Source organism: Aquila chrysaetos, chromosome 5 (genome assembly GCF_900496995.4).
Source record: "Aquila chrysaetos chrysaetos chromosome 5, bAquChr1.4, whole genome shotgun sequence".
In the NCBI taxonomy this organism is placed as follows: domain Eukaryota; kingdom Metazoa; phylum Chordata; class Aves; order Accipitriformes; family Accipitridae; genus Aquila; species Aquila chrysaetos.
In genome coordinates this window covers 50,798,493-50,823,648 of record NC_044008.1, presented here as the reverse complement: position 1 = coordinate 50,823,648, position 25,156 = coordinate 50,798,493, and the positions used below count along the sequence as shown (strand labels likewise).

General features: G+C 41.7%; 2 protein-coding genes across 4 annotated transcripts in view; one reads left to right on the top strand and one right to left on the bottom strand.

Annotated features, from left to right (window-relative positions):
* The window catches only part of HDGFL3 (HDGF like 3), a 40,142-nt gene extending 15,213 nt beyond the window's left edge, over positions 1-24,929 (top strand). Inside the window, exons 2-6 of one of the 3 annotated variants that reach the window (XM_030015311.2) lie at positions 8,301-8,377; positions 11,665-11,803; positions 13,095-13,253; positions 14,831-14,977; positions 22,570-24,929. In XM_030015311.2, the coding sequence (XP_029871171.1) occupies positions 8,301-8,377; positions 11,665-11,803; positions 13,095-13,253; positions 14,831-14,977; positions 22,570-22,575 (528 nt within the window). In that variant the 3' untranslated portion in view covers positions 22,576-24,929. Of the gene's footprint in view, positions 1-8,300; positions 8,378-11,664; positions 11,804-13,094; positions 13,254-14,830; positions 14,978-17,146; positions 17,383-17,449 lie in introns of those variants that run through there. The other 2 variants (XM_030015310.2, XM_041123602.1) reach the window with 2 other exon arrangements.
* Positions 20,977-25,156, bottom strand: part of TM6SF1 (transmembrane 6 superfamily member 1) — a 25,873-nt gene continuing 21,693 nt past the window's right edge. Inside the window, exon 10 of the mRNA XM_030015303.2 lies at positions 20,977-21,573. Coding sequence (XP_029871163.1) covers positions 21,469-21,573 — 105 coding nt within the window. The 3' untranslated portion in view covers positions 20,977-21,468. The remainder of the gene's footprint in view (positions 21,574-25,156) is intronic.

The following is a 25,156-nucleotide window of genomic DNA, read 5'->3' as shown; positions in this document are numbered from 1 at the left end:
CAGTCCCCTGATATTATACTCCTTAGCTGCAACTGACGGTAACAAAGCAGGTCACAGAGGAGACAAGCAGGAAGGTTTTCTGTACCCAGAGGCCCAGATGATAGTTGCAACCTCCAGAGTGTCAAGCTTGAATTCTCCCTAGCAGGAGCCTGCGGTCTCCAGCAAGCGAAGCAGATTGTTCCCTTCATTGTCTCTAGTATGTTTGTGTCCACCCTGATGCAAACTGGAGGCTCGTGTTCTGGGACCTGCAGTCTCCATCGATCACATTTCCTTACTCAAAACAATTTTAGCCGCAAGCTGTAGTGTCAACAGGGTTTTGTGTACTTTGTGGGAAACTGGACCAAATATTGCACGGGGACACTCGATATTCTTCAGCCTGGAAATATTGTGCCAATTCAGTTTTTTTAACTGACTTTTGGGGGAAGTAAATTACATTGGAAAAAAAATAGTAAATTAAGCCAGCCAAGTCTAGGAGAATGCAATCCTCCAGAAATTTGCTTACCTTTTGGCTTTAAGTGTGCCAATATGAGTATAAGGACTAGCAACACTTCTTTTAATAAAAGCTTGAACAGTGGAATATGGAGCTTTAGATATGTTGAACAGATGAGCCTCGAGTATAAAATTTGGTTGTGTGTATTTGACCAAATGTCAATGCTCTAGGCAGGCTGCATCTGATTGAGAAGATTTTGATCAAGTTGACTGGCTAAAAAAACCTATCTCATAAATATAACATTTTTCCTTAAAAACAAACAAAATCAATGAAGTAGTAAAATTCTAGTGTAAATATTGGAAGGCCAAAAAATATTCCTCAGATGAATGAGTTCTTACACCATTCATCCTCTCTTTCTAGCAGATGTGCTACGGAAGGTGGCAGGGTTTATCTGAGCACTTTGGGGAGGAAGATGATATGACTTTTCATGTCCCTTTGGCTTATGAGAAGAGAGTGGCAGGAGAAAAATATGGTGTTTGTGAATGTGCAGTCCCTAAAATTCCTTGTTTGTTGATGCCTTGACTGGTTAATTAGTTTTTATTTGCTGTACGTCTTCCAAACACATTTTTATATGTACATTTCTTGCACACTTATATTTCAAGACAAGTATATTTGTAGTAAGATAATAAAGTAGGATAACCAGATTTTGTCATCAGAAACTTTCATTTGGTGTTAGTGGGCTCACTATAGTTTGCTCAGGTGGATGTACATTTAAAAACAGCATTTTGATGTCTGAGGAATAATTCCTCAGATAAAGACAAAGGAGAATCAAGCTTCACTATGCTTAAAGGGAAGAAAAGTACACACAAAATGCCTCAGAGCTGGCAATATTTGTTGAAAATGAACAACCTCTCCCCACCCATCCACAAATAAAAAGTAATTTTGTGAGCCATGAAACTTAAGAAGCTTATTTTTCTCTGGCTTGCCTTTATGTGGATTCCCTGTTGTCTGGTGTTTTGGATGAGCCTGCAATTGCAAGCTGTCTTTCAGCATATGGACTACTTGTCTGTCCGTCTTCTGATGGACAGCCTATTTATCACAAAATGTGGGGAAGCTTAATATCTCTTTGGCCTTTTTCCTTTTGGCTGGTTTGGCAAAATTGTCCGATTATGTCCCTGAGTTATTGCAGGTGAGAGTCAGACTGAAAATAATGTGATCACATCCTTTCCTTTCCTTAGGGAACAGACTGGGGGGGGGGGAATCCTAGTGGTGGCACCATTGCTTCACTCACAGTGGCAGGGAAACACTTCATTTGGAGAAAATGGAGCATTTTTGCAGGAGTCTGACTTTGGGGTGTGCTCACTGGGAGGATTTGATACCAGTTTGGTACCCTGAAATCCTCCTCTGACAGAGCTGGAAGTATTTGTTATTAGTAATACCTAGCATTTTAGCAGTGGACCTCAAGTGCTGTGTAAGGAGAACAGTATCATAGTCCCCATTTGTAAAAGTGAGACTGAAGGGGATGCAGTGACGTGACCAAAGTCATCCTAGAGGCCAGAGGCAGAGATAGGACTATTCTTTGTATCCCTCGAGTCTCCTTTTCTGACAGTCTTCTTGTCCACCAGCCACAGAGGACTTGAATCACATGAATAGATCTGTTATCTACAAAGTCATGCATATAGATACCAGTCACGCAGAACTAAGCTTTGGCCCCATTTTCATATTGAAGATTAAAGCAGCTCTGCAGAAAGTGTATTTCAACTTTCTGTCTTAAAAATATGCTGCTAATTAGGGATGTAAAGGGGCTGAACTCAGCTGCAAGACTGCTGATCTTTCCCAGTGAGACTGCCTGCCAGCATTGTTTGGACTCCAACTAACCCTTCATTGTCTTCTATCTCGTTGAGGTCCTGAGCATGCACAGAAAAAAAGGAGGATTGATGTCTTTATATTGTCATTTCTGGCTGTCTGCAGGATACCCTTCAGCCATTTTCAGCAGTGCTCAAAAGTATGCTCTGCTGTTTTTAATCTTTTTTTGCTTTTTGTTTTTGCTGGTGGCACTCTTCCATGCCCAGAGAGTTTTTTAATTTTTACTTTTGTAGCTGTGGAATTCCACCTTATTAAGTTGGATTCTGCTTCTAGTCTCACCCTTCACAGGGTTATCTTTTTTAATGGGTGAAAAAGTGCATATGCCAGCATTCCACACTAGAAGTTTTAGTATGTGATGTACATCGGGGAAGGAGTTGTGCTCTACTTCAAATGTCTTATAGTCCTGATAAATGAGAGAAAAATTCTGCAGTCTCCAATCAGCTTTAGTTGGATTGCTGTTCAATTTAAGTACTACAGAATCTGAGTCACAGTTTTTAGCTTGAAGGAGGTTGGATTTTTTTTTTTCTTTTTTCTTTTCTTTTTTTTTTTTTACATTTTAGGATCCTCTGGGGGAAAAAAAATTAATATTTTACATTTTACAGAACAGTATTTTAAATAATGGTTTAGAAAAGGTACTGCCATACTGCTGACTCCCAATAGCATTAGCTATTAAAAACCATATTAAATCCATCTGAATAAAAACGTTGTAGAAAAGCAAAATATCCTATTTTAATAATGGATTTTGAAGAGTATTGCTTTTATCCATCTGGAGTTTTGCTAATAAGCTAACTGCAAAATATCAAGCTGCTTGCATGTGTTGGGCAATAATAAGCAACTTGAACCACTTTCCAGCAAAAATACTATAGGCCTTTGCTCGACTGCTGTGCAGTGACTCCAGGGATTTCAGTGGGAGATACTGATCTCTGCAATGCTTCTGTGTGCTTTTGCCAATCAAAGGCATTTACAGTATGTCAAAACAATCAGCAATTACTGCTCTGCAGTTTTAATTCCCTCTTTTTGCAAAATAAAATGACTTGTTCTTGTGGTTTCAATGCCCACCTAAGCATCTCTGCATGCTGAAGTAAAGCTTTCTTGTCTGTACACATGGACCGGATGGGTATTTTTGCATACTACCTTTTATTTGCAGTGTAAGATTCTGTTGGAACATAATGGAACAGGGTCTGGTCTGAAAGCCACCCTGACAGCCTGGAATTCCTGCTTCTGAACAGCAGCTTATCCACAGCACAGAGATTTTGTGATAGCCATACAACATGACACCTGCTGTCCCTCCAAGTGGAAGAAGACGCATCTGGGATGCCCTTCCGCCTTGATGGGCAGAACTACCCCTTTCTTGACTGCTGCAATAATGTAAACCTCGCAGAAAGCTGCTTTACACAGACAAGCTGAGAGACAAAGCTTGCCGTTTTCTCTGTGTCTCGGGGAGACACGTTTCCCATTTTGCAGGGGATGTGGAGCTCTGCAGAGCAGAACACCCAGGAGGGGGTGCAGCTTCCTCTGGTTCTGCACCAGCCCTCCCAGGGAGCTCCTCCGCCTGTCTGGAATATGCCGCGTTATCCCACTGGCAGGCACGGGGATGATTTGTGTTTGTGGGAGCCACTGTTGTTCTCGGAGGACAGCTCTGGGCTGTCCTCCTCGCAGGGCTGTGGCTCCGCAGCTCCAGCCCAACCCACCCAGCCAGTGCCTCTCTCCCCAGGGTCCCTGACCTCATGGCAACTGGGAAGAAAGTGGTGCGGTATGAGTACTGCCAAACCCAGCCTGTGAGAACCAGTTGGAAATACTACCTGAGAAGTCAGCAATTGCTCAGCACCACTGAGAGCAAAATATTTGGGCTGCGTGTACATCCTAGCCTGTAAACTACAATGTAAGGAGACAGATTTCTTGCTTGCACATTGGTAGTCCCTAGCAACACCATTTGATGAAGCCCTGCTCCTCTGGTTTGAGAGGTCCAAGCTGAATTTTCTGTGCAGTGTTGCTGACCCTAGAAGCCTGGCATTTGTTTACAAAAAAAAAAAAAACCCAAAACCAAAAAAAAGTACAGTTATGTCTTTAAAGCTCTGCTGCTTGTTTGGCAAACAAATGCTGGGAAGTGCAGCTCTGCTGAGGTTGTGCAAAAAAAAAGCAATTGTTATTCATTAAGCGGATGACAGCAACGGGAGCAAGGGGGATAAAACTCGAAATCTGAAACCACCTGCTTTAATTTTAGCCATAATTGAAGTGGCTGCCCATGATGTTGCTGATGCACGTATCAGATTTGCACACCATACACTGCTGTCACTGATTTCTGTGGCAGCAAGCTCCAGCCCACTGTCTGCTCTGGTTCAGGAGGGGATGGATCTCCTGTTTGATTGCAGGTTATAACGGGTACTTTAGAATCTGTTTGTTTCCTTCCAGGAGCAAAATGCAATCGCAGTCTGGCTCTCTGATAGATGCTTTAGTCATTAGTGAGGTTTCTGTGACTACAACAGTGTCCTAGTATGGGTGCACTTATCTCTTTTGTTCCTAGTTCGAAGCAGTGATGCTTTCCTTGCTCTTGTGCTCATGCATTCGCTCTCTTTCTCTCCCTCCCTCTTTCTCTGTCTTTGATCTTGCTGATATGGGGAAAAATATCAGATCCAAATCTTCAGCATATTTAACCAAAACATCTTGTAGGATGGGAATGAATTGTAACTGAGTGCAGCAGCAGGAGGCTGCAGTATGGTTGCTTATACTGCTTGCTTTCTGGTACTACAAAACAGCAGCAATCACCAAGGAGTGCTGGGCTTGTTCTGCAGCTAAATAAGCACTTAGGGGCTCAGAATTCATGGAGGGCTAAGGTGGGTTTGCTGGAAATGGGTGGACTCTGCAAAGCCCTCCTCTCATGGTCTGTAATGCAGGGATTCATGTGAAACAGGTAAAAAGGGAAGAGATCTTTCCTAGTGGCAGAGAGGGTCTCATCCTTGACTAAATTCCCTGGAGTTTTTGCCATGGAGTTAAATGGCCGTAAGATAGCACTGTCATTTCATATTCAACCTCATTACAGTACTAGCAACATAAGCCTGAGAGCTGGGAGCTCACAGCAAAATCAGTGAAGGCAGGAAAAGTCTTGACCTCAGCTGCACAGTGAAATGTTAGAGTGCAAGCATTAATGGTCTATCCTTGAGCTGTTTAGTGCAGATTTATACTGCATGTGTTTGTATGTGAATGCCAACTTTCAAAAGCTATGAAAAGCTTTTTTTATGGTTTCCTGTGATGATACGTAGTCAGAGGGGATACTCGGATGAATAAAGAAATATGCCACGAAATGGGGAGCAGGTGAGCTGCATGACAGATGTGTGTGCTGTCCTTTGTTGTTTTGGTGCTGCTCCTTAGCTAACGGTATAAAGTGCTGGGAATATGACATGAGGCTTAACTCCCCTTGGGATGTTGCTTAGGAGAAGATCCTCACTGTTTTGGAGCATAGCACGTTGCTTTGGAGCATATCCCCATTCCCTTCTGATCAGCATTCCCTTCTAAGCATGTCTTCATTCTTCTGCTTTACTGATCATTTACAGCTGTTCACTTTATTTCATGAGAAATTCTTAAAGGGCTGAGACAGTAACTGGACTGCACTGTTCTGTAATGCAGCCCAGAACTGGTGCCGTGTTTCAAGCAGCCAAATGAGATTCGTACTCAAGTCCCAGCAGACGTTGTTTGTCTCAGTCACGGGAGTCCACATTTTTCTGGGGTCTAGTATCTCTCTGGACATCTTCCTTGTCATAATAAAGAGGAGGATGGCTATGGCATCCAGACAGTTGAGGTGTATTGCCTCCGTACTTGGTAAACTGCCAGCACAGCCTTTTTTGGTCTGACGCGTAGATAATTCCATCTTTAAGGAGGCATAAAATGTGTTGCACAGTGGGACATACTATCTCCGTGACTTGCTATCTGTGTGTAAAGTAAGTTATGGTGTTTTTCCCCTGCAGTCTTTTTATCACTGTTACAGTCTAATACCTTTATTTAAGTCATTAATTAGTGAACAAATAACCACATTATGGGTGGGCACTTACTTAAAAACAAATAGTTAATGTCAGAAAATAATGAGTTCTAAAAAAATATCTTTGGCAGTGTTTCCTCTATGTATTCCTGATGATGAAGAGGACACCAAACAGCCTGTCATGTCGTTTCAGTTCCTTCTTACACACAGCTGAACTGAAAGTGAATGCACGCTTCCATCTTCCACTAGTGTGTATCTTCCTTCTATGTGCATTTAAATAATAGATTCTCCTTTTATTTATCAATTCATTAGCTTTGTTAAGTAAGAGAAGTTGGGTAACAGCGGTGCCCACAAGGTGTGTGACACCTGCCCATCGCAGATTGTCTCCTGGAGAGCGTGCTGGGCAGTGAGTGCACAGTGACACAGGGCCCGGCGTGCCAAGAGCCCCACCATCCACATGCCTGAGTCGTGCTGCAGAAAAGGGACAGGGAACAGTTTGGAAGTGCTCTTATATCCCGTGATTTTGGCATCACTTCAGAGGATGCTTCACTTAGACCTAAAAGATAGGCATCCATTTCTTTTGCAGAATGGAGTCCTGTGATGTTACAGCTCCACGTGTGGCTCTGGTTTCTCTGTCCCCAACGGGTGTCCTTGCAGAAAGACCAAAAGGACTCGAATCCTTATAAAAGTTTGTACTCTTCTGAGAGCTACGTAGCCAGCAGATGCTTTACAGTGAAAGAGAACATCCTTTGAAAACAATCTGGTGTTTATTAATCAACAAGAATTCAGTGTTTGGGGTCCTTCGGCACGAAAAGAGAAGGAAAGCACATGTGGGCCTGGCCTCCTGAGTGAAAACATGCAGGTTCCATCCCCGGGCTCTGCTGAGGAGCAGATTTTGTATAGCGTTGGTATGTCAGCACTTTGCTCTCCGTTCCAGTGACATTTGGCAGGATTCAATATGCTTATGTTTAGATTGAGTTGCCTAAGACCCAAGCAGCAAGCCATTCACCTGCTCTCTGGTGTTGCCCTATAGATACCTAGATTCATTAGGCTCCCTCTTAGCCGGAGACTTCTCTGGACACTTAGTTTTAGACGCCCACATATGCTCAGAAGTGCCATTTCTGGGAAGGCAGGCACTTAGACAGTATTTAAAGCTGTGCTGTGTTTCTGGTTTATGTGGGTAGGCACCTGGACTCTCTTGTTTCTGTTCCAGAGGACTGAAAAATTAGATATGGACAAGTCTAAGTCATGGGCCTAACCTCCTGCCTTGTGACCAACGCTCTCACTCAGACATGGGAAGATGGGGTCTAGGCACTGCTCAGCATGAGGGGTTTGTCCCAGTCCCAGCTCTATCTCAGGAGAGCACCCTCACCATCCCTCCCTTAGCTGTTCTGCAGCTATATCTTGAGAAATACAAAGCCAGGAATAAAAAGTGAAAGAAGAGGTGGAGTACAGAGGGGAGTGGTGACCAAAACCAGTTATTAGGATGCTGCAGTGGAAGGAGAGTCCCAGGCCCTCCTCCCTGGTGTAAGTTACGCATTTTACACTGTGTACCACCATCGCCACCCGGAAGCACCGATGGGAGATTGTCCGGTTTTCCGGCTGCAGAGTCTCAGAGATACCATCTGTTCCCCATTTGTTGCAGAAGTTATTTAGGTGGCTGTGTGAGACAGACAGGATTACCCTCTGGGCTTCGGTGCCTTTGATGAGGCAGCATCTGAAGTTAACACTTAAATTAAGCAGACTTGATTTTATTGCCTTTGTGTATTATAATGCCCATGAAATCATTAAAACTTTTTGTCTGCTCCTTGGTATTCTGTTGTCTCCCTGTAGTGTTTCTGTTGTATGCTGACTTTGTACGACCTGCCTGTCTCAAAAATCAGCAGCCTTCTTCCCTTCCCCACCCCAGCACACAGTGGGACCTCCCAGGCCTGCGGGATACCTGCACTAACACTTCCATGGCTTGGTAGGGATTCTTGGACAAGGGACACCACATTTGGGAATAATCCTTTTTCCATTTCTGTCTCACAGATTGATGAACTCCCTGAAGGAGCTGTGAAGCCTCCAGCAAATAAATACCCCATCTTCTTTTTTGGGACTCATGAAACGTAAGTGAATGAACACGATCTTTCTTTGCAAATGTCTTCTTCTACTGCAGCTAACGTCATCTCCACTGATTTTATTGGAACAAATCCTGACTGAAGCCATTGGGAGGCTAGAGATAGGTCCTAAGAGCCCAACTCATTTGCATTAAGACATGGAAGTGAAACCTGAAAGTAGGTGGGAACACTGCTGCATGGATGGGATACCATGATCTGAGCATAAATAATAACCAGTGCCTGTGTTTCCCATAAAGAAAAGTGTTGGCATAAATTTATTAAAGGGTCATCTGAACTCAGATGCAGGGGCAAAAATTTTTTACTTGGATGTACATGATGGCAGAGATCAGGCTGCTGTATTCGGACATGTTTAGGTTTGTGTTCTGTGTGAGAACTTGCTTGGTAGTTTGTAAAATGAAAGGAAGGAGACCCCAGTGTCTCACACAGTACTCACATAGTTTTAACATATATGCGTTCCTGTGAGATTTGTGCTGGGGATATTGTAGGATGGAGCTCTCAGAATTGATAGAAAAACTGAGCTGGCTGAGCTCATAGGGAAAGAAAGGAATCAGAACAGAAAGGGTAAGTTAGGTCTCACAGTAATTGCTACAAAGTACAGAGTTTCAAAATTATAATGTACTTGTCTCTATTTTAAACTATGTCTGAGGTAGTTAAAAAAAAAAATTCACAGTTTCCATTTTGTATGAAATGCTTACATTTTAAAACTTTTCCTTCCCTACTTGCAGGGAACATGTTTTCTAGAATTCCTTAAAAAATGAAAAAATGAAATTCTGATGACATTTTAAATTAAATTTTAGAGGTTTGAAGCTTTATTTAAAATTGTTTATTTTTTAATTTTAACATTATTCCAGAACATAATAAGCCCCATAGCTCATACATCACATTTTATTTTAAAAATCTTTAAAGGCAGTTTCTGCTTAATAAAGATCAAAATAGCCTCTCTTTAGTTAAAATATTTCTGCCTGTTGTAATGAAACAACCTGATATTTTGATATATTGTGATCTACTACTACTGTCACAAAATAATCCCAAATGAATAACATTGAAATAAATTTATGCTTTAAAACCAGAAACCAAAATGGTTTTGTTTTTTTTTTTAATGGAAACATTTTTCTTGAGAAACATTTTTATTCTGAAATGAATGAATCCCAAACTGCTAATCTCTTTTGTTTTAGATTTTGTTAGCCCATGATCTGACTGTAACATCTGAAACAGGAAAACAGTTTGTAGCTGCTACCTTAATAATTTAAAAAGCATAACTGTTAAAAATGAGCTGTAGATTGCAGATCCTTAGTTTTATAGCAGAGCAGTGGAAACTGTTATACTCTCCCAGTGGCAATGAACATATTTCAAACAAAGATGTAGACAATTTTTCAGTGTTTACTGTACATAAAAGGCTGTAGAAACATTTCCATACATTACTGTTGAGCTAAATTAAGGTCACTCATGGTAAGTTTCATACAGTTTTCCTTTGTTATTTGTGTTAGAACTGTTTGTATGTATTTTTGGCAACAAGGAGACATCTAGTATTAGCAAAAGCATAGATAAAATAATTTATTCAGATCCCTTGCTCTGTTGTAGCCTTTAATATTAACAAGACATCTGTTAGTTTGGAAATCACTGTTTGGCTTTCAGGTAGAAATGCATTCTTAGCTTTGTAATTATATAATTAAGATATTTCTCAATGAGACAACTGAGTGTGGATACCATTCTGTCTCCTGTGTACTTAAAAGGAAGCTCTTTCTCCAGAGACTTGTCATCTGATGCCTTTAGCCACCAGTTGGCTCTGTACTGGCAAACTTCTTGGCCGGTGGGATGATTTAAGTGAATGAAACTTTGCACATTCATAAATGCTGGGAAGAATCAGAGCATAAATCGGGCATTAATCTGAAATAACATTTACAGCAAGGAAGAAATATGATCCTGTAATTAAGGTATTAGACTGAGACTGAAGAGAGTTGGGTGTTCCTCTGTACTCTGCTATCAGTTTGAATTTGACCTTGGGCAAATCTCTGTACCTCAGAAGTCCATCTGCAAAAAAGGGCAACTTCCCAACCTCGTGGTGATCTTACGAGAATAAATGTGTTGTAAATGGTGGAGCTCTGCGATCCCGTGGTAACGGAGACCATAGAGTTAACGTTAATTGCAAAGATCATCAGGAAAGTAGGACAGTGATTATAGTGAAGGACACTGTGACTTGTTCAGCTCCAGTCATTGCTAACATAGAATCTTCCATGTGGGAATGAAGGGGGTTTTTTTGCCTTCACTGTTTTTAATTTAACTTATGATTAGCCATCCCAGTACCATGATACAGAGCAAAGTAAACACACTGGATATAGATACCCAATGAAAAGGAAATTATGCTTTCTTCAGTTTTATATAAAAAGTTAAGAGTTTTACTGTAAAGTATGTAGAAAAAGCAGGATAAGTCACCACTCTTCTTTTTTTTTGTAATTATTTTCCTCTGCATTGTGGTGCCTGTGCCTGAAATTAGTTGGCTCAGTCCATAGCTGACTTATGCAGCAGCAGAGCACAAAATCCCTCCTTTGCTGTGCTGTCTAAAAAACAATTTGGCCACAAGCACCCTGTGTGTCTCATTGTTTCCTTGTATTACTCATCTGCCTATATTCACCCATTGTTTCTTGTCTTATATGAAATTATAAGATTTTTGGGAAAGAGAGCACTTTTATTGTGTTTGCACAGAATCTAGCATGTGGGGGGCTTATTCGAAGAAAGAAGCTCCCAGGCTTACTGGCAGTATAGATAATAATAAATGCCACTGCTTTTTCTTTACTCCCGTAGTTCAAGGAGTAAGTTTTGGCTCATGGGTTCTCGGCACTCCATACATGCTTTAACTTTTCATATGGTATTTTTAGGCCTTTCTGGATTTGTAACACATAGGATTGGAAGTTTGGTCCCTTGCTATTGCAGGCAATTACGTCATATAATCCCTTTCATAAACTGTTCAAGTGCCAGTTCCCAGCAGTAGTTAATGTAATAAATGAGACTTGTCTTAGTTGTTTCTAGAGAGACCCAGCATGATTTTGCAACATCAACCATCAGGATGGTGAGCCAATCCATTAAATCAGACTCAGAGCAGTAACTCAAAGCCGGTGTGTTAAATAAATAAATAAATAAACAAATAAATAAAACTGAAAAAGAAATGATGGGATGAGCAGAAGAATAGGGAAAACATTTGCACTGTTAATTTTTTATTTTTTTTTAAGAGGAGGAATTTAAGTCCTTTTTTGAATGTTACCTTTGTTAAAATGCAGTGCATTCCTGGGGCCCAAAGACCTTTTCCCATATAAAGAATATAAAGATAAGTTTGGGAAGTCGAACAAGCGAAAAGGATTTAATGAAGGCCTGTGGGAAATAGAAAACAACCCTGGAGTAAAGTTTACTGGATATCAGGTAAATGACTTTCACTTCTATTCCTCCTTATCTTTCTTGTTTTCTTCTTTGAAGATTTCTTGTCAATGTAAACATTGTATGAGTGATTCGGAAGGTCCTGGTTTTGGTGGAGCTAGAAAGTTTCACAGCTTTTGTAATTGCATAATGTAAATACAACTGTGGTCTTGCACTCTGTGACAAACTGAACTTTAATCATACTGCAGAGCCCCTTGCTTTCTGTGATATTCTGGGGTGGTGAAGTGGAAAGTTCTGCAGCAGATTTAGTTGAATTAAAAATGGAAGGTTTTATTTACTCCCATATAAACATGAATAATTTCTGACTTCTTCCTGTTGTTTATTTTTATATCAGGTTCAGTGTATTTTACACAGACCTTAAGGTCACTGCACTTTTGATTTTTACATTGGTAATGTATAACACATAGGACAGCACTGCCAAAGTTGTGAGGGGTGAGAAGGTGGAGGTTTAAGCTGCTGTTAGGAAATAGTAGCTGCTGTACAACAGCTCTCCCTGTTGGACGTCCAGAGCAAAAAGTCAGTGAAGGGGGAGAAGAGTAGTTGGTGGGCTGTATAACACCGAAGAACTTCTCTTATTAAAAAAATGTGGTCCTTTGAAGGCAGAAATCACCTCCAAAAGCAGGCGAACACCTATTACATTATTAGCACAAAACCTTACAAACCAGAGATATGGACCACCTGCAGACAAGCTGCTGCCCCTCTCAGTTCCTGTTTCATATTTTCAGCCCTACAGATGTTTTGCATACGCTTGGGGATTTAAAAAAATCTAGTGAATAGTCTGTGGGAGATGGACTGTCAGAGAGCTCTCAGCCTTCTGGTCAGTGTTTGCTTTTTCCTAATACAGAGATCTTGCCCTTTGAGGGGGTTTTGTAACAACCATCTTCTCTCCTGAATACGTCTCTCCTATTGCAGCCAAAGTCTGAAAGTTTCCACAGTTTTGCCCAAAGTAGAACATGCCAGGTCTCTCCACTGAGCAACCCTTAGTTCTCCGGCAAACACATTTTTGTTATCGGATCTTCTGTTTCTGTGTAAACCCTTCAGAACATGCAATCCCAGAATCTGCATCTGATAACTGTTTTCAAGTGGTGACTGAGAAAATTGCCTTTGCAGCCCTTTTTCTTGATAATTGTGAGAATAACCTGAGCTCTTCCTGACTATAGCGATTAAAGTGTAAGTTGTCTGTTACCAGTACTTCTCTCTTCAATACAGAACAAAAATTAAGTAATAGATTTTAGTGATATTTTTTGTTTATGTTATTGTTATTGTTATTTTAAAGGCAATTCAGCAGCAGAGCTCATCAGAAACTGAAGGAGAAGGAGGAAATACAGCAGATGCCAGCAGTGAGGAGGAAGGTGATCGGGTAGAAGAGGATGGAAAAGGAAAAAGAAAGAATGAAAAAGCAGGCTCAAAACGGAAAAAATCCTACACTTCAAAGGTTATCTTCTGAGTTTTTCCATTGTTACCCATGTGCATTCATAATTAGAATACTCTCCACCTCATGGCAATCTGTTCTTCCTTTAGCATTTTGATTCCAGTACCATAACAATGGTGTTCAAACAGGCAAGGAGAAGTGCTCTTGCTTTTGTAGACAGCCTTGGTGAGACAGCAGTTGAAATACTCTGCCCTGTTCTAGTGCCCATACTTTGAGAAGGAGATGAAAGTATGGGAAGGAGTTCAGAAGGGCTGGAAAGAAAATCCATGCAAAGATGGATTGATGGGTTTGATCATCTTAGTATTTCCCCATGAAGAGCAAAAAAAAGCCTTCAGAGCATGCCTCCTGGAAGACATGAGTTCACGTTTGGTTCCTGTCCAGGAGAATTCAAGCTTCCCTCTCCTGTCTCCAGTGTGAGTGCCCCAGTTGCCATGCTAAAAGATACAGTAGGGTCAGATGTGCTCAGCTGCTCCTGTTGTAGCTGAGTGTAAAATACTTCAGTACAGGATACAGAATGGGAGGGAGGAAGAACTAATTCGTTAAGCAGGGAGTAGGGCACTCAATCTGTAGATAAAAGACCTGCATTGTAGTACCTACCCGCCCTGTCAATATCTAAGTAACAGCATAGATGAGGAAGCTAAGAGTAATGTGTCTCAGACTGCCTCATAATGGCTGGTGAACATAATCACCTGCGCAGTGACAACTTTGGGTTCAGATACACTTCTCACTTGTCACCTGGGTGAAAAGGAGCAACATTATAGTCACTTCCTCCAGTTCTGTGTGTACCTCCAGATCTGTACTTTGCTTAAAAAATTGTGGAAAGTGTGGCAGAGTCATGTTCATTCACATTCCTGTTATTCTTTGAAAGTGAAAACTAAACAAAATGAGAAGAAGCGAGCAAACAGTCTGATCCAGGCTCAACTTGGGGGAGAGTCGGAATTTTCATGGTTCATCCACTGAACAAAATGTATTAAGTAATTTCACCCCCTTTGTGTGTTTTACATTAGAAATTCAGGTCTGGTCTACCACCTTCTTTCCAGAAGACTCTGGACAAACAGAGGATTAGGAAAATGGTGGCTTAATGCCACAATTTATCCTTTTGTACTGTAGAATTGCATAACATAAAGGGAGCAGAAAAGATGTATTGGTTCCACATGGTTTTAATGTTAATATATTAAAGCTGACAGCACTAAAAAAAGTATGGAAAGCAGCTCTGCTAATGTTATTCTCATTTTACATCTCTGTGTTTAATCAAAACTTCTGTCAAGCTGGCACCATCTGTTTCATTAACTAACAAAACCTACAGGTGACCCAACACTAATACCCATCTCCTATTACTGTGTCCGTCTCACAGTCAATTGTGCTACCAACCTGTGTTGAACACAGAATTTCTCCTTTTGCTTCATTGAGGGCAGTAACTCCTTCACCTGAAAAACGCTTTTCACCCCACATATCCTCCCCAATATTCACCTTGAACAGGGAACTGCATGATCAGACACCATTCCACAATCACTTCAAAAGCATCTTTCTATGACTGAAGCTCAGTTTTTACTTTTTAACTTTGTTGTTGATCATTTTAGAAATCCTCCAAGCAGTCACGGAAATCTCCTGGAGATGAAGATGATAAGGACTGCAAAGAGGAGGAAAATAAGAGCAGCTCTGATGCTGGGGACGCAGGCAATGACACAAGAAACACTTCTTCAGATTTGCAGAAAACCAGTGAAGGGGTAAGCTTCTGTTAATATCATTCACTTCCCTTGCAGTTTGCTACTGGGGGGCTTTGGAGCTAGGGGTGAAAGGCATTGCATTGCAGTGACCTGTGCCTACCACATGCGATCTTTTTACATTGCACTTCAGTGCTCAGAATGTGTCTAGAACAGAAACGTGGGACTGGTCCCTGCACTAGTACAAATTTTGCTCTAGAGAAATGACTGAATGAGAGAAGATACTATAAGCATTATTTTTGTTTGAACACTTGCATGGATGTCAGCTGACAGGAACTACTGAACACCATGAACTGGAATGATGCAGAATTGATGTGAGAGCAGAATGAGACTGTTTGCATAATGCATTTTGGCTAACTAAACAGTGGGAGCCTGCTTATCCTTTCACACTTATTTAAAATTTGTGCAGTCCAACTGACTTCTTTGGAGTTCCTGAGGGTTCATGTGCACATTACAGACTCTGCATCCTGTGGGTTTCAGGGCAGATCCTGCCTCGGGATATGACCTTCAAGGAGGGGATATACAGTCTGCTCCAGAGCAGCTTCATACAATCTCCTTACATGTTTGTGTCAGTTCTGTGTTCGTATCAATATTACTTTGTTGTGACCACAACAACAGAAAGGAAGGCTGCTGAGCAGGAGAATTAGCATGGGAATTGGTTAATCGTCAGCCACCTTTAACAACCACTACTATTTCTGAGCCTTTGGAGCAGCACAAGCCTCCCTGCTCGAGGAGTTACAGCCCCAGCACAGAACCAGTTCTTGTGCAGTTCCCATGCCAAGGCTCTGCCACGTGGCCAGCAGCCAGGCTGGGCTGTCACAGGAGCTGCTGAGTGACACGAATCCCCAGGTGTGAGAGGAAGCCAGCCAGCACAGGGTCTCATCTGACACTGCCAAGGTGCCTTAGCACCCAGCTGCATGCCCAGTGTCAACCCTTTCTCACAAAACACAACCTCTGGGGAGCTGCTGTCGCCTCCTGCTTAAAGACTCCTCCCAGAGCTTCCTTTCCCCTTGTCTCTCTATGGTACAGTGTTTGTGTTTTGTGGCTCTTCACCTTTTAAAGACTTTGATACATGGCTCGTGGGGTCAGGAAGATAATGTGCCCTGAGCCTCTCCCATTCACTCTGAACAAGCTGCTGGCTTGAGCCAGAGACTGACGCAAGGAGACACCATGCCTGGGTATGCTTTCAGAGCACCTCACCCACAGAATTTGAGAGTCTGGGGGTGACAAGTGTGGCGACTGCATAGTGGATGAGTTGCCCACGTTCTGGCTGGTGAACCCTGTGACACTTCCATGTCTTCAAATAGGTATTTGAGTGAGAAAACTGGCCATAAGGTTCACCCAAGGTGGCAAGAGGTTCAGGAAGGCCTGCTTTGTTTCCCGTGTTTGTAGCAGTGACGGGGGATATGCCTGTGAACTTCAGGCATGTTCTCCATGCAAGGACCAAATGTTTACTGAGTTAGGTGAGTTGCAGACTAAGTGGCTAAAAAGTCACATGGGATGTTGGCTTTGTGGCTGGTGACATTCATATAGCTCTTCTTCCGTACGTGTCATGCTCGTAACTGCTGGGAGGTAGAGTCCAGCATGCTAGAACATCATGGTGCTCTTCAGCATTTTCAGGATTGCAGATATTTTAGCCTCTGTGCTGAAATATCATCAACAGTCTGTGTCCTTCCTTCCAGCACTGACTCCACAGAAATACTCACAGTCAACATTGTCATACCCATGCGAGGAGTTGGCTCTGCTCTGACTTCTGCAACCCCAGCACTCAGGCTTGACCTCACACTTGAGCGGCCATTCTTTAACTAGGTCTTGGGTGCTTTTAACGTTATGGGAAAGGTGGAGTTTTAGTAGCATGTACTAAAGAGAGATGAAGAGATGGTTTTAAGGGCAGCTTGAGATAAAAGCACTGATGAGTTTGCAGAAATTCACATCCTGATCCAGATATTTCACCTTGGGGATTTCTGCCGCGGAATCAGCATCTCACATGTAAATCCTCTTCAGGGTTTCTTTTTGAGATTTTGTCAGTAGTGCAATTCTCTGTAAGGACCAGGAGGGGACACTCCATCTCCTGATGTCCTCAAAGCCAGGCGAGGTGTCTTTTCAGAAGGTATGCCTTCATCAGACACAAGGCACTCAGGGAAAGAGTAATCAGATTGTTTTTTTTTTCAGCTGGTGTTAAACAGCCAGCCACACAGTGTGTGTCTAGATTGACCTCCTGGGGTACAGGGCAGGCTGTCCTGCAGCCAGGTTCTGCCCGACATCCAGACTGGGAGTCTGCCGGAGGGCATTGAGCTCCTCCAGCACCCGCACTTGGACTTCTCTTCTATAGAAAGGAAGGTCGAAAAAGACCAACACGTGCCTGCAGAGTTGAGATATGGTCCTCTTGTTCACAGGCGTGAATTCAGAAGAATGTCTAGGTCTGCTAAAAGGCACCATCATAGATGAGATTATGGTCTCTTTAAAATCATTTAGCTTGTGAGAAGAGCATTGGACCAACAGCACGCAGTCTGAAGAAGATGGGCTTCATCCTCCCCGCTGTGCAGCGCAGGAGCTGCGTACCCGCCGCTTCGCCTTCCTGCGGGGCCAGCCAAGCTCAGGACGTTTAGCTGGCCATGAGATGGCGCCAGGAGCACACCAAAATGAACCGGGGTGCAAACCTGCGCCCTCCCCAAAAAGGTAGGGTGCTGGGGTCTGCGTGAGACTCACACCAGGACAGAGTTTGTTTCAGAATGACTTGTAGAAAGGTACCGTGAAGGCAGGGAGACAAGAAAAACAAAGTTCAGAGCCCTGATCTCGAGGATAGGCATGTTTCATTCCCCTGGTTTTCCCACTGTGACCAGCTGCTTAAAAGATGCCTGGTAGTGGAGGCTGGGAAGGGCTGTGGAAGGCAGGTGGGCAGAAGGCTGCGGGCTCAGCTACCCGGCTTGTAGTGCTCCTCACGGGCTGCGTCCTGGAGAGCCTTTGGCTCCTGTGCTCTGCACCTCCCAGGTCTCTGACCATGCAAGAGTTGCCTAAAGGACACAAGCAGCTTTTCTCTTAATAATACTACTAATAATGAGGTAGTGATTGTGTTTTATAATGCCTGGACTGCAGGCTGAAGACTCATCTCCGCTCTTCAGATCAGAGGGAACCTTGCCTTTTAATCACACATTTACCCTCAGCATTATGGGGATCTTCTCGAAGGGTTAACAGCTGAAATCAAATGATTGCAGGAGCATCTTCACCTATATTTTTTAATGAAATTTCTAACCTCCAGGTGGTAGAGGAAAGCTTAAAAATGAGAAGTGATGGCTTCCTAAAGACTCAAACCCAGAGCAAATAAAAGTACTTCCAAAGCTATGATATTTTTTCAGCCAATTTCATACTGTTCAAGGGCTCAACTTGTGATTTTTTTTTTTATCCCTGGGGTTGACAAAGCTGCTTCTTTTCTTATCTCCATCCCTTAGTTTCTCAACTATTCTTGAGGACTACAGGCACTCTCAACAGAAGAGACATTAACTTCCTCAGACCAAGCCACAGTTTATAATTGCATCCTGCCACTCCCTGTTTCTCAAGCTCTTTCCCTCACTTCTGTTCTTTGGCCGATTCCTTCCCCAGAAAGATGCAAAGCCTGAACTTCAGAGTTTTATTATCTAATATTAATTAACTAATAACATATTAGCTAAGACAGCCCATCCCAGAGTTTGCTCAAGTCAAGAGTCACAGAACCCCCCCATGACAGTCCTTTGCTGTTAAATACTAAATTGTTTTGGCTTTCTCAAAATATCACATAAACAGAATATTCTAGCAGAAAGGTATTCATGGCTCTGTGTTGTTTACTTTCTATGGTACAAAATTAGCTCCTAAATCAGTGAATTCATGGCAGCAGATTTACATTCCACATTTATATCTCCAGTGACTTGTGTGTTTGGTTCTTGGCTGGTTTAACTCTGAATCTTTATAACTGAACACCTAAGTCGCTTTTTACTTTTACTCTCTGGATACCCATATAATGACATTTGAAAGCTGGCTGTAGTCCCTGCCCTGTAGAGAGTATTTGAATGTTAAGGTCAGCACTCAGGGTATGTGGCAAGTTTTTCTTTTGGTATTCATTATTTTAGTTACAGTCCAGACATTGTGTTGGTAAATGAGGCATTCTCTTTGTGTACAGATGCATGTGGTTGCCTTTCAGGAGGTGAATGATTTTACTGAGCCTTTGAAAAATAATACATTTGTTGGAAGTGAAATACATTTTTTAGTTCCTGGTACAGCCCGAATATTAAAGTGGGGTAAAGGACTGTGATCTTTTTACTCACGCTGACAATCAGTTACTAACATGGGAGTCAGTGGATCTATTTGTGGAGGTGACTGCTTGCCAGCATGAATAAGGGGATCAAAATCTGGTCCAAAATTACTGCCATCTGATACTATTGCAATTGGGAGAACATATTTAAAACAGCCTGTGTCCAGGACATATTTTTTGTTGTGATGTTCCTGTGGGGTAGCAACAATTCCATTTACTGCTGTGAAAGACAAGTGCTATGGCCAAACCGGCCAGAGTACACAGGTTCACTGTGTCCTTCTGATGTGGTTTTGAGATGTTTGGTTCCTTTGCTCTTCCTTCTTTACTTCTCAATAACATTGGTTAGGCTGTACAACAGGTTTGGGGTTGTATCAACATTCAAAGCATAGTATTTAGGGCTCTATTCAATGTAAAAGCATTTATGTGGGCATTTTTCCAGAAAATGAAAACAGGGTATGTATTTCTCTCTGATTTGTTTTCTGCCATTTGAGGTAAGTTAAAATCTACTCCTCCAAAAAAGATAACATTTGTAAAAATGTGTTTAACTATTGCACAGTAAAAATTTCTATGTAAAAATCAAATAGTGGCACACTCTCTGGTGTAAAGAGTTGTGTTGTCTGCTGCCTTCCTAGAGTCAGGATAACAGCACCGCTAAGTAAGGCAATGGGACATAACTCAGGAGAAACATAAATGTCTGAATGCAAGTTGAGATTAAAGCAGCCAGTATAGATGAAATACACTCTTTGCCTCTCTGCGTACATTGAATCCTGAAACCATTTTGACCTCAAACCAACATGGAATAACAATGATCGTACAGAGCAAGTAAATAATTATCCTTCTGCCCATCCAGCAAGAGCTTTTAAAGTACAGGATGGCTGAGTCAGTTGCCAGACACTGTTGAGGGAGGAATTTTCAGTGCCAGAAAAAACAAGGCAATTTGTGGATTTAGTTTTTTTCCCTGCTCTGTGTTCTCTGTCCTTCAATTTTAGTGATGGCTGAAATTGTGCACTTGAATCAGTCAGATTCCCTGCTGTTTCTTTTGTGTGCAGTAGCATTGGACAGTGCGGCACACGTTGTGCCATATCTTACAGTAAAGCTGAGAGACTTGTTCAAACAAAGATGATGCGAGTTTATCTGTTTCTGAAGAGATGTGAAACCATGGAGACCGTGGAAACTGCTCAGCTCTGCCGCATCTGCCGCGGGAGCCTGGCAGCGGGAGCCTGGCAGCACGTGCTGCCAGGGTAGGGGAAGGAGCCGAGGTCCCTGTGCAGCCCCGCTGACCCCGGGGGCTGCCTGTGTCTGGGGAGAAGAGAACTGCTCGCTGCTGGGGCACCTAGGAGTGTGCCTAGGAGACAAAATGTGTGTCGCACTGGAAGATGGTACTGGAAACTGAAAATCCTAGAGGATGATTTGCATACCTGGCTCTTTGTTGTCCCTCCTGTTCCACACTGTGGCCCAGTGGACCTATCTGTGAGACAGTGGGGAGTGGAAGTATTAATATTCCCAGCACCCCACGTAGGAATGGTGCCTACCCAATCTTCTGGCCTTAGCCCAGAGGAGAATTGTTGTTAATAAGTGCAAAGGTTTCATACTCCAAAGGGACAGCTTTCCTTACTGGGTCTGAGAGTCATACCATAGGGACCGACTGTTTCACCACCCATCCTGCCTATCAGTGCTGGGTAGCAGCTGTCATTAAGAACTTTAGCAGAAGGCATGGTTTGATTGACTAATCATTTGTAGTTGTTTTAATGGGTGTCTGCACTTCCCTCTGAAGGGAAAGAAACGGCAGTGAATCCCTCCAAGCCACGTCTCCAAAGCATCTGTAAGTACAATCTCATTGACTCTTAAACAGGAGAGAGGTCAATGGAAGTGTGGTGCTCTGGATGAGCAGTGCATTGTTACAGCTTTTGGGGGGAGGCAGGGCTCAGGCAGTTCCTGCAAGCCATCATTACATGCATGAGGTTTTTATAATAACCCCTTATCATGTGTCATTAGTCAGGACGTACCAGGACCTCCCACACGGAAAGTGCAGGTTTCCATTACTTACTGTTGGCAAAGCCCTTGTCGTAGGAGAGAAGAACCGCACTGAACAAACACGGCCCTTAGTTCAGAGGTGCAGCAACCAGACTGGGATCCCAGACTGCTGTGTGGGCACTCGTACGCTCTTTCCCTCTTGGATAGAGAAGCATAGTCCACTATAGCCGTGGCATCACACACAGCAGGTAGGATGGGCCAGAGGGGGGAGAGAGCGTAGGCAGCAAACTGCTAGTGCAGGGATGTTAAAATGTCTTCTTTTCATGTTTTCCTCCGGATCCTGTGTAAAATGAAAATTCCATCATCCCCAGTGGATTTAACCTGTACCCCCTCACTTATTCCCTGATGTTGACTTTTTTTCTTGGATGAACGATCACACCAAATACAGTACTAATTCCTTCATACTGCTTGTGTGTTGTGTTTCTTTCCGTCTGTCAGGGTGTGGGTGGACAAGCATTCACGCTCTGAATTCTTTACAAAGGAGAAGGGATGCCTGGCTCAGGGTTAGGTAGTCATGTAGCATTGCACGTCGTCATGTCGCTGGACAAAAGTATTGTGTCCCTGTGCCTGTAGGTGAGTTTTGCTATCTCTGTTTAATATGAAGAAACGGAGACTTGGAGACACTTGCCATGATCACATGAGGACACTCTGATCCTGTTCCCACTAATGTCGGTGGAAGCAAGAGCTGACCTTGACTCAGTCATGAAGTGGGAGTTTCTTCCTTTTCTGTCATCACCTTACAGTGAACTCCAAGCCAAACTGTTTCCTTTTCAGAAGCAACATTCAGATACGTTAGCTATGAAAACTGTTTATCTTTCTTCATGCCTGCTGAGTGTTCATTGTCTGAATGAAAGGGTGTTCTCATCGCAAGGCGTTCAGGAATACAGCAGTGCCTGAGCTTTTGCATGAAGCGTATTGGTGATTTAGTGTAGAGGAAAAATGCAAAATTTGGTTGTCTATGAAGTATACTACAAAATTCATAACTAAGTGATTGGGGAAAACAAAAAACAACCCACATACATGACTGGAGCTGCTTATTTGAATAAACCCCTGAATGTTTACTTTTAAACTGTGTTCTTTAATATTTTGTAGTGGCATGTTTAGCTGATTTAACGTAAGCAGTTTTCTCTAGAAAAAAAATCCTGTTCAAACAGACCAGGTGGTTACTTGTACCTGTGACTTTGAAGTGTGGGAATAAGGCATTAATTATATCAGGTTTGTTATAGCATGCTTTTTCTTACATTAAATGTGATATTTTTTTCTCTCTCTCTTTCAGACTTAACCAACATAATGACTGCTGAATATTAAGGGAAAACACAAGAAGGTTACATGTTTGGTTGTCTAATATTCTTGGATTTGATATGAGTCACCACATCTGTTCATTAGTATCATCAACAGCATCCCAGTTTGTATGCACATTATTCACATTCCTATCTGTTGTGTTTGCAGAAATGACATTTTACCCTTTTTTCTAAGGGTTACTTTTTGATTTTCATATTATTTGGTTGCATGAAGTTGCCCTTTACCAGTGGCTGAGGTTTATGAAGATACCGCATACTTGAACATGTTTTAGATTCCTTTTCTAGAAAGAAAAGGTGTAACTCCAAATTATATCATTCTAAATCAGCATTTTTTTAAAAACAAGTAAATCTTAGAAATGAGTCCCCTCCATACAATACTACAATATCTTCCACATACAAACATAATTTTAAATTTCCCTATATCCATACTTTCTTGATTTGTGATCAGTTTGCAACATAAAAGAAAAATTCTTCTTCAGTTGAGATCACCGCCAAGTTCAATAATGTAATAAAATACCTTTCCTTATTAGAAGTACCTAGCTAGTTATACTCTTAATACTTCTCAAAATCATGATGTAATGTACACTATCTGACTTAGTTCCTATATGTGGAGTTAGTGAAAGTCTTTTTGTGTTTCTTTAGATTAATACAAGGATTTTTTCCAATGCCAACACAATTTGAAATCATTCATTTGGATGCTTTCCATTTTTAAGCTTACTGTGATATAGAACCCTATGGGAAACCAAAAGAAAACATCAATTTTAAATAATGAAAGGCTTAAAAAAGGATGCTGTCATTCTGGCTTTTTTTTTCCTTTTGGAAATAGAACTAGACTAGTAAGTAAGCATTCCAAATCCATTATTCTGTGTACATTATTGTTGCTATTGTGATAATAGAGATTTTTATTTATTTTTATGCCAGCTTTTATTGTGAAAACATATTTAGTCTGGTTTTATCAATCCCTGTTATGCTTGTCCTTGGAACATCTTTTGCGTATTCAAGGTTTGTAGTTGATGAGTTTACTGTAAAAAACTAAAAAAAACCACAACAAAAAAACAAAAAACAAAACAAAAAGAAAACAAAAAAATGTATTGTTTTTACAGAATAAATTTATTGGAATGTGTATTGGGAGTAAGGTTTGAGGTTGTAAGCAACTAAGTTAGCGTCATATTTGGCTTCATACGTGTAATAATGTGAGGTATTAATGTAAGTCAAGTATTAAAGCAAAACATTCTGTTAACATGAGTTGACCATAATAGATACAAGTGCAGGTGAGATCTTTATTTTTTCTGTACTTTGCCTTTTCTGGATAACAGGAGGTTATTAAATTCACCTTGAATGTATTCAAAGTTTCTTTAAAAACATTAGAAGTAACATCGGAGGCTCAAATACCTGTTTGTGAGCCAGCATGTCCTATTACAGCCCACCAGCTCTGGGTTGGTTTTCTTGGGAGGATGCGCTGGGATGGAGCTGTCCCCAGTTCTAGTGTACATGGAAGGATCCCACACCAGGGAGGCTGGGTGCTGGAGGAAATTATTGCTAAGTTCCTTTTTGCCAAGAAGCATTGACTGAGATGTGTTGTGGTTATTTTGGACCTGCCCCTTTGGCTGGAGGTATAAAATGGTGGGTTCTCTCTTCTGAGCACTGCTGTGAACTACACCTCAGTGTTCAACGGGAGAGTGTTAAAGCATGAATTTCTTGCTGCTCTGAAAGTCCCCTTGTGCAGGGTGCAAGACGCATGCGCATGAGCTGATGCTTTCTTGTTACTGATTAGGTTTAAAAAGAAATTTAAAATTCTCTAAATCAAAACACTCAAACATCAACATCCCAAAATAAAGTGTTTCCAGTTAAAATGTATCAGCTAATTTTATCTGTGAGAAGGGCACTACGTGTACTGCTTTTAGTATAAATACACATAGAAGGCATAGAAAGTTGTAATGGCAAACAGAAACATAAACTACACAAACCAAGGTCGCTGTATTTGCTGCTACTTGTTTATGACCCAAGAGCATTAGCAAAATTAGCTGCAGAGAAGAACACGGCCAAAAAACCCTCCTCTCTGAAAATGCATGCTATGGTGTAAGGCCTGATTGTTCAAGGTAACGAGCCCTCCGTGCCCAGTTCAGAAGTGCTAGTAAGCACATGCTTAACTTCAAGCAGGTGAGCAGTCCTTGCAGAAGTGAATCCTTAAAAGAATTAACAAAACTCTATGATTCGCTTATCATATATGGAGTCTTACCATAAGAGTTGATTGCTTCTGAAAAGATTTCTTGGAATTTTTAACAAGGCTGACCCACGAGACATACTTTTTGACAAATAAAACCTGTGCATGTGACAGAGTTATGTATGTTAATTTTTCACACTTTAAAACGTTGACCTTCACATTCTATGGTAGCTCTGTATAGGGATTGCTAGCGCTGATATTCTTCAGTGTGTGGAGGCTGAACACTGACATCATTATTATTATTTAACTTCATGCAGTATTTCTAAAATTGTCAAAGCAGCTTACTTAAAAATAGCTATGTGAACTAGCAACTCCACTACAGCGCAAAGTCAAAATGT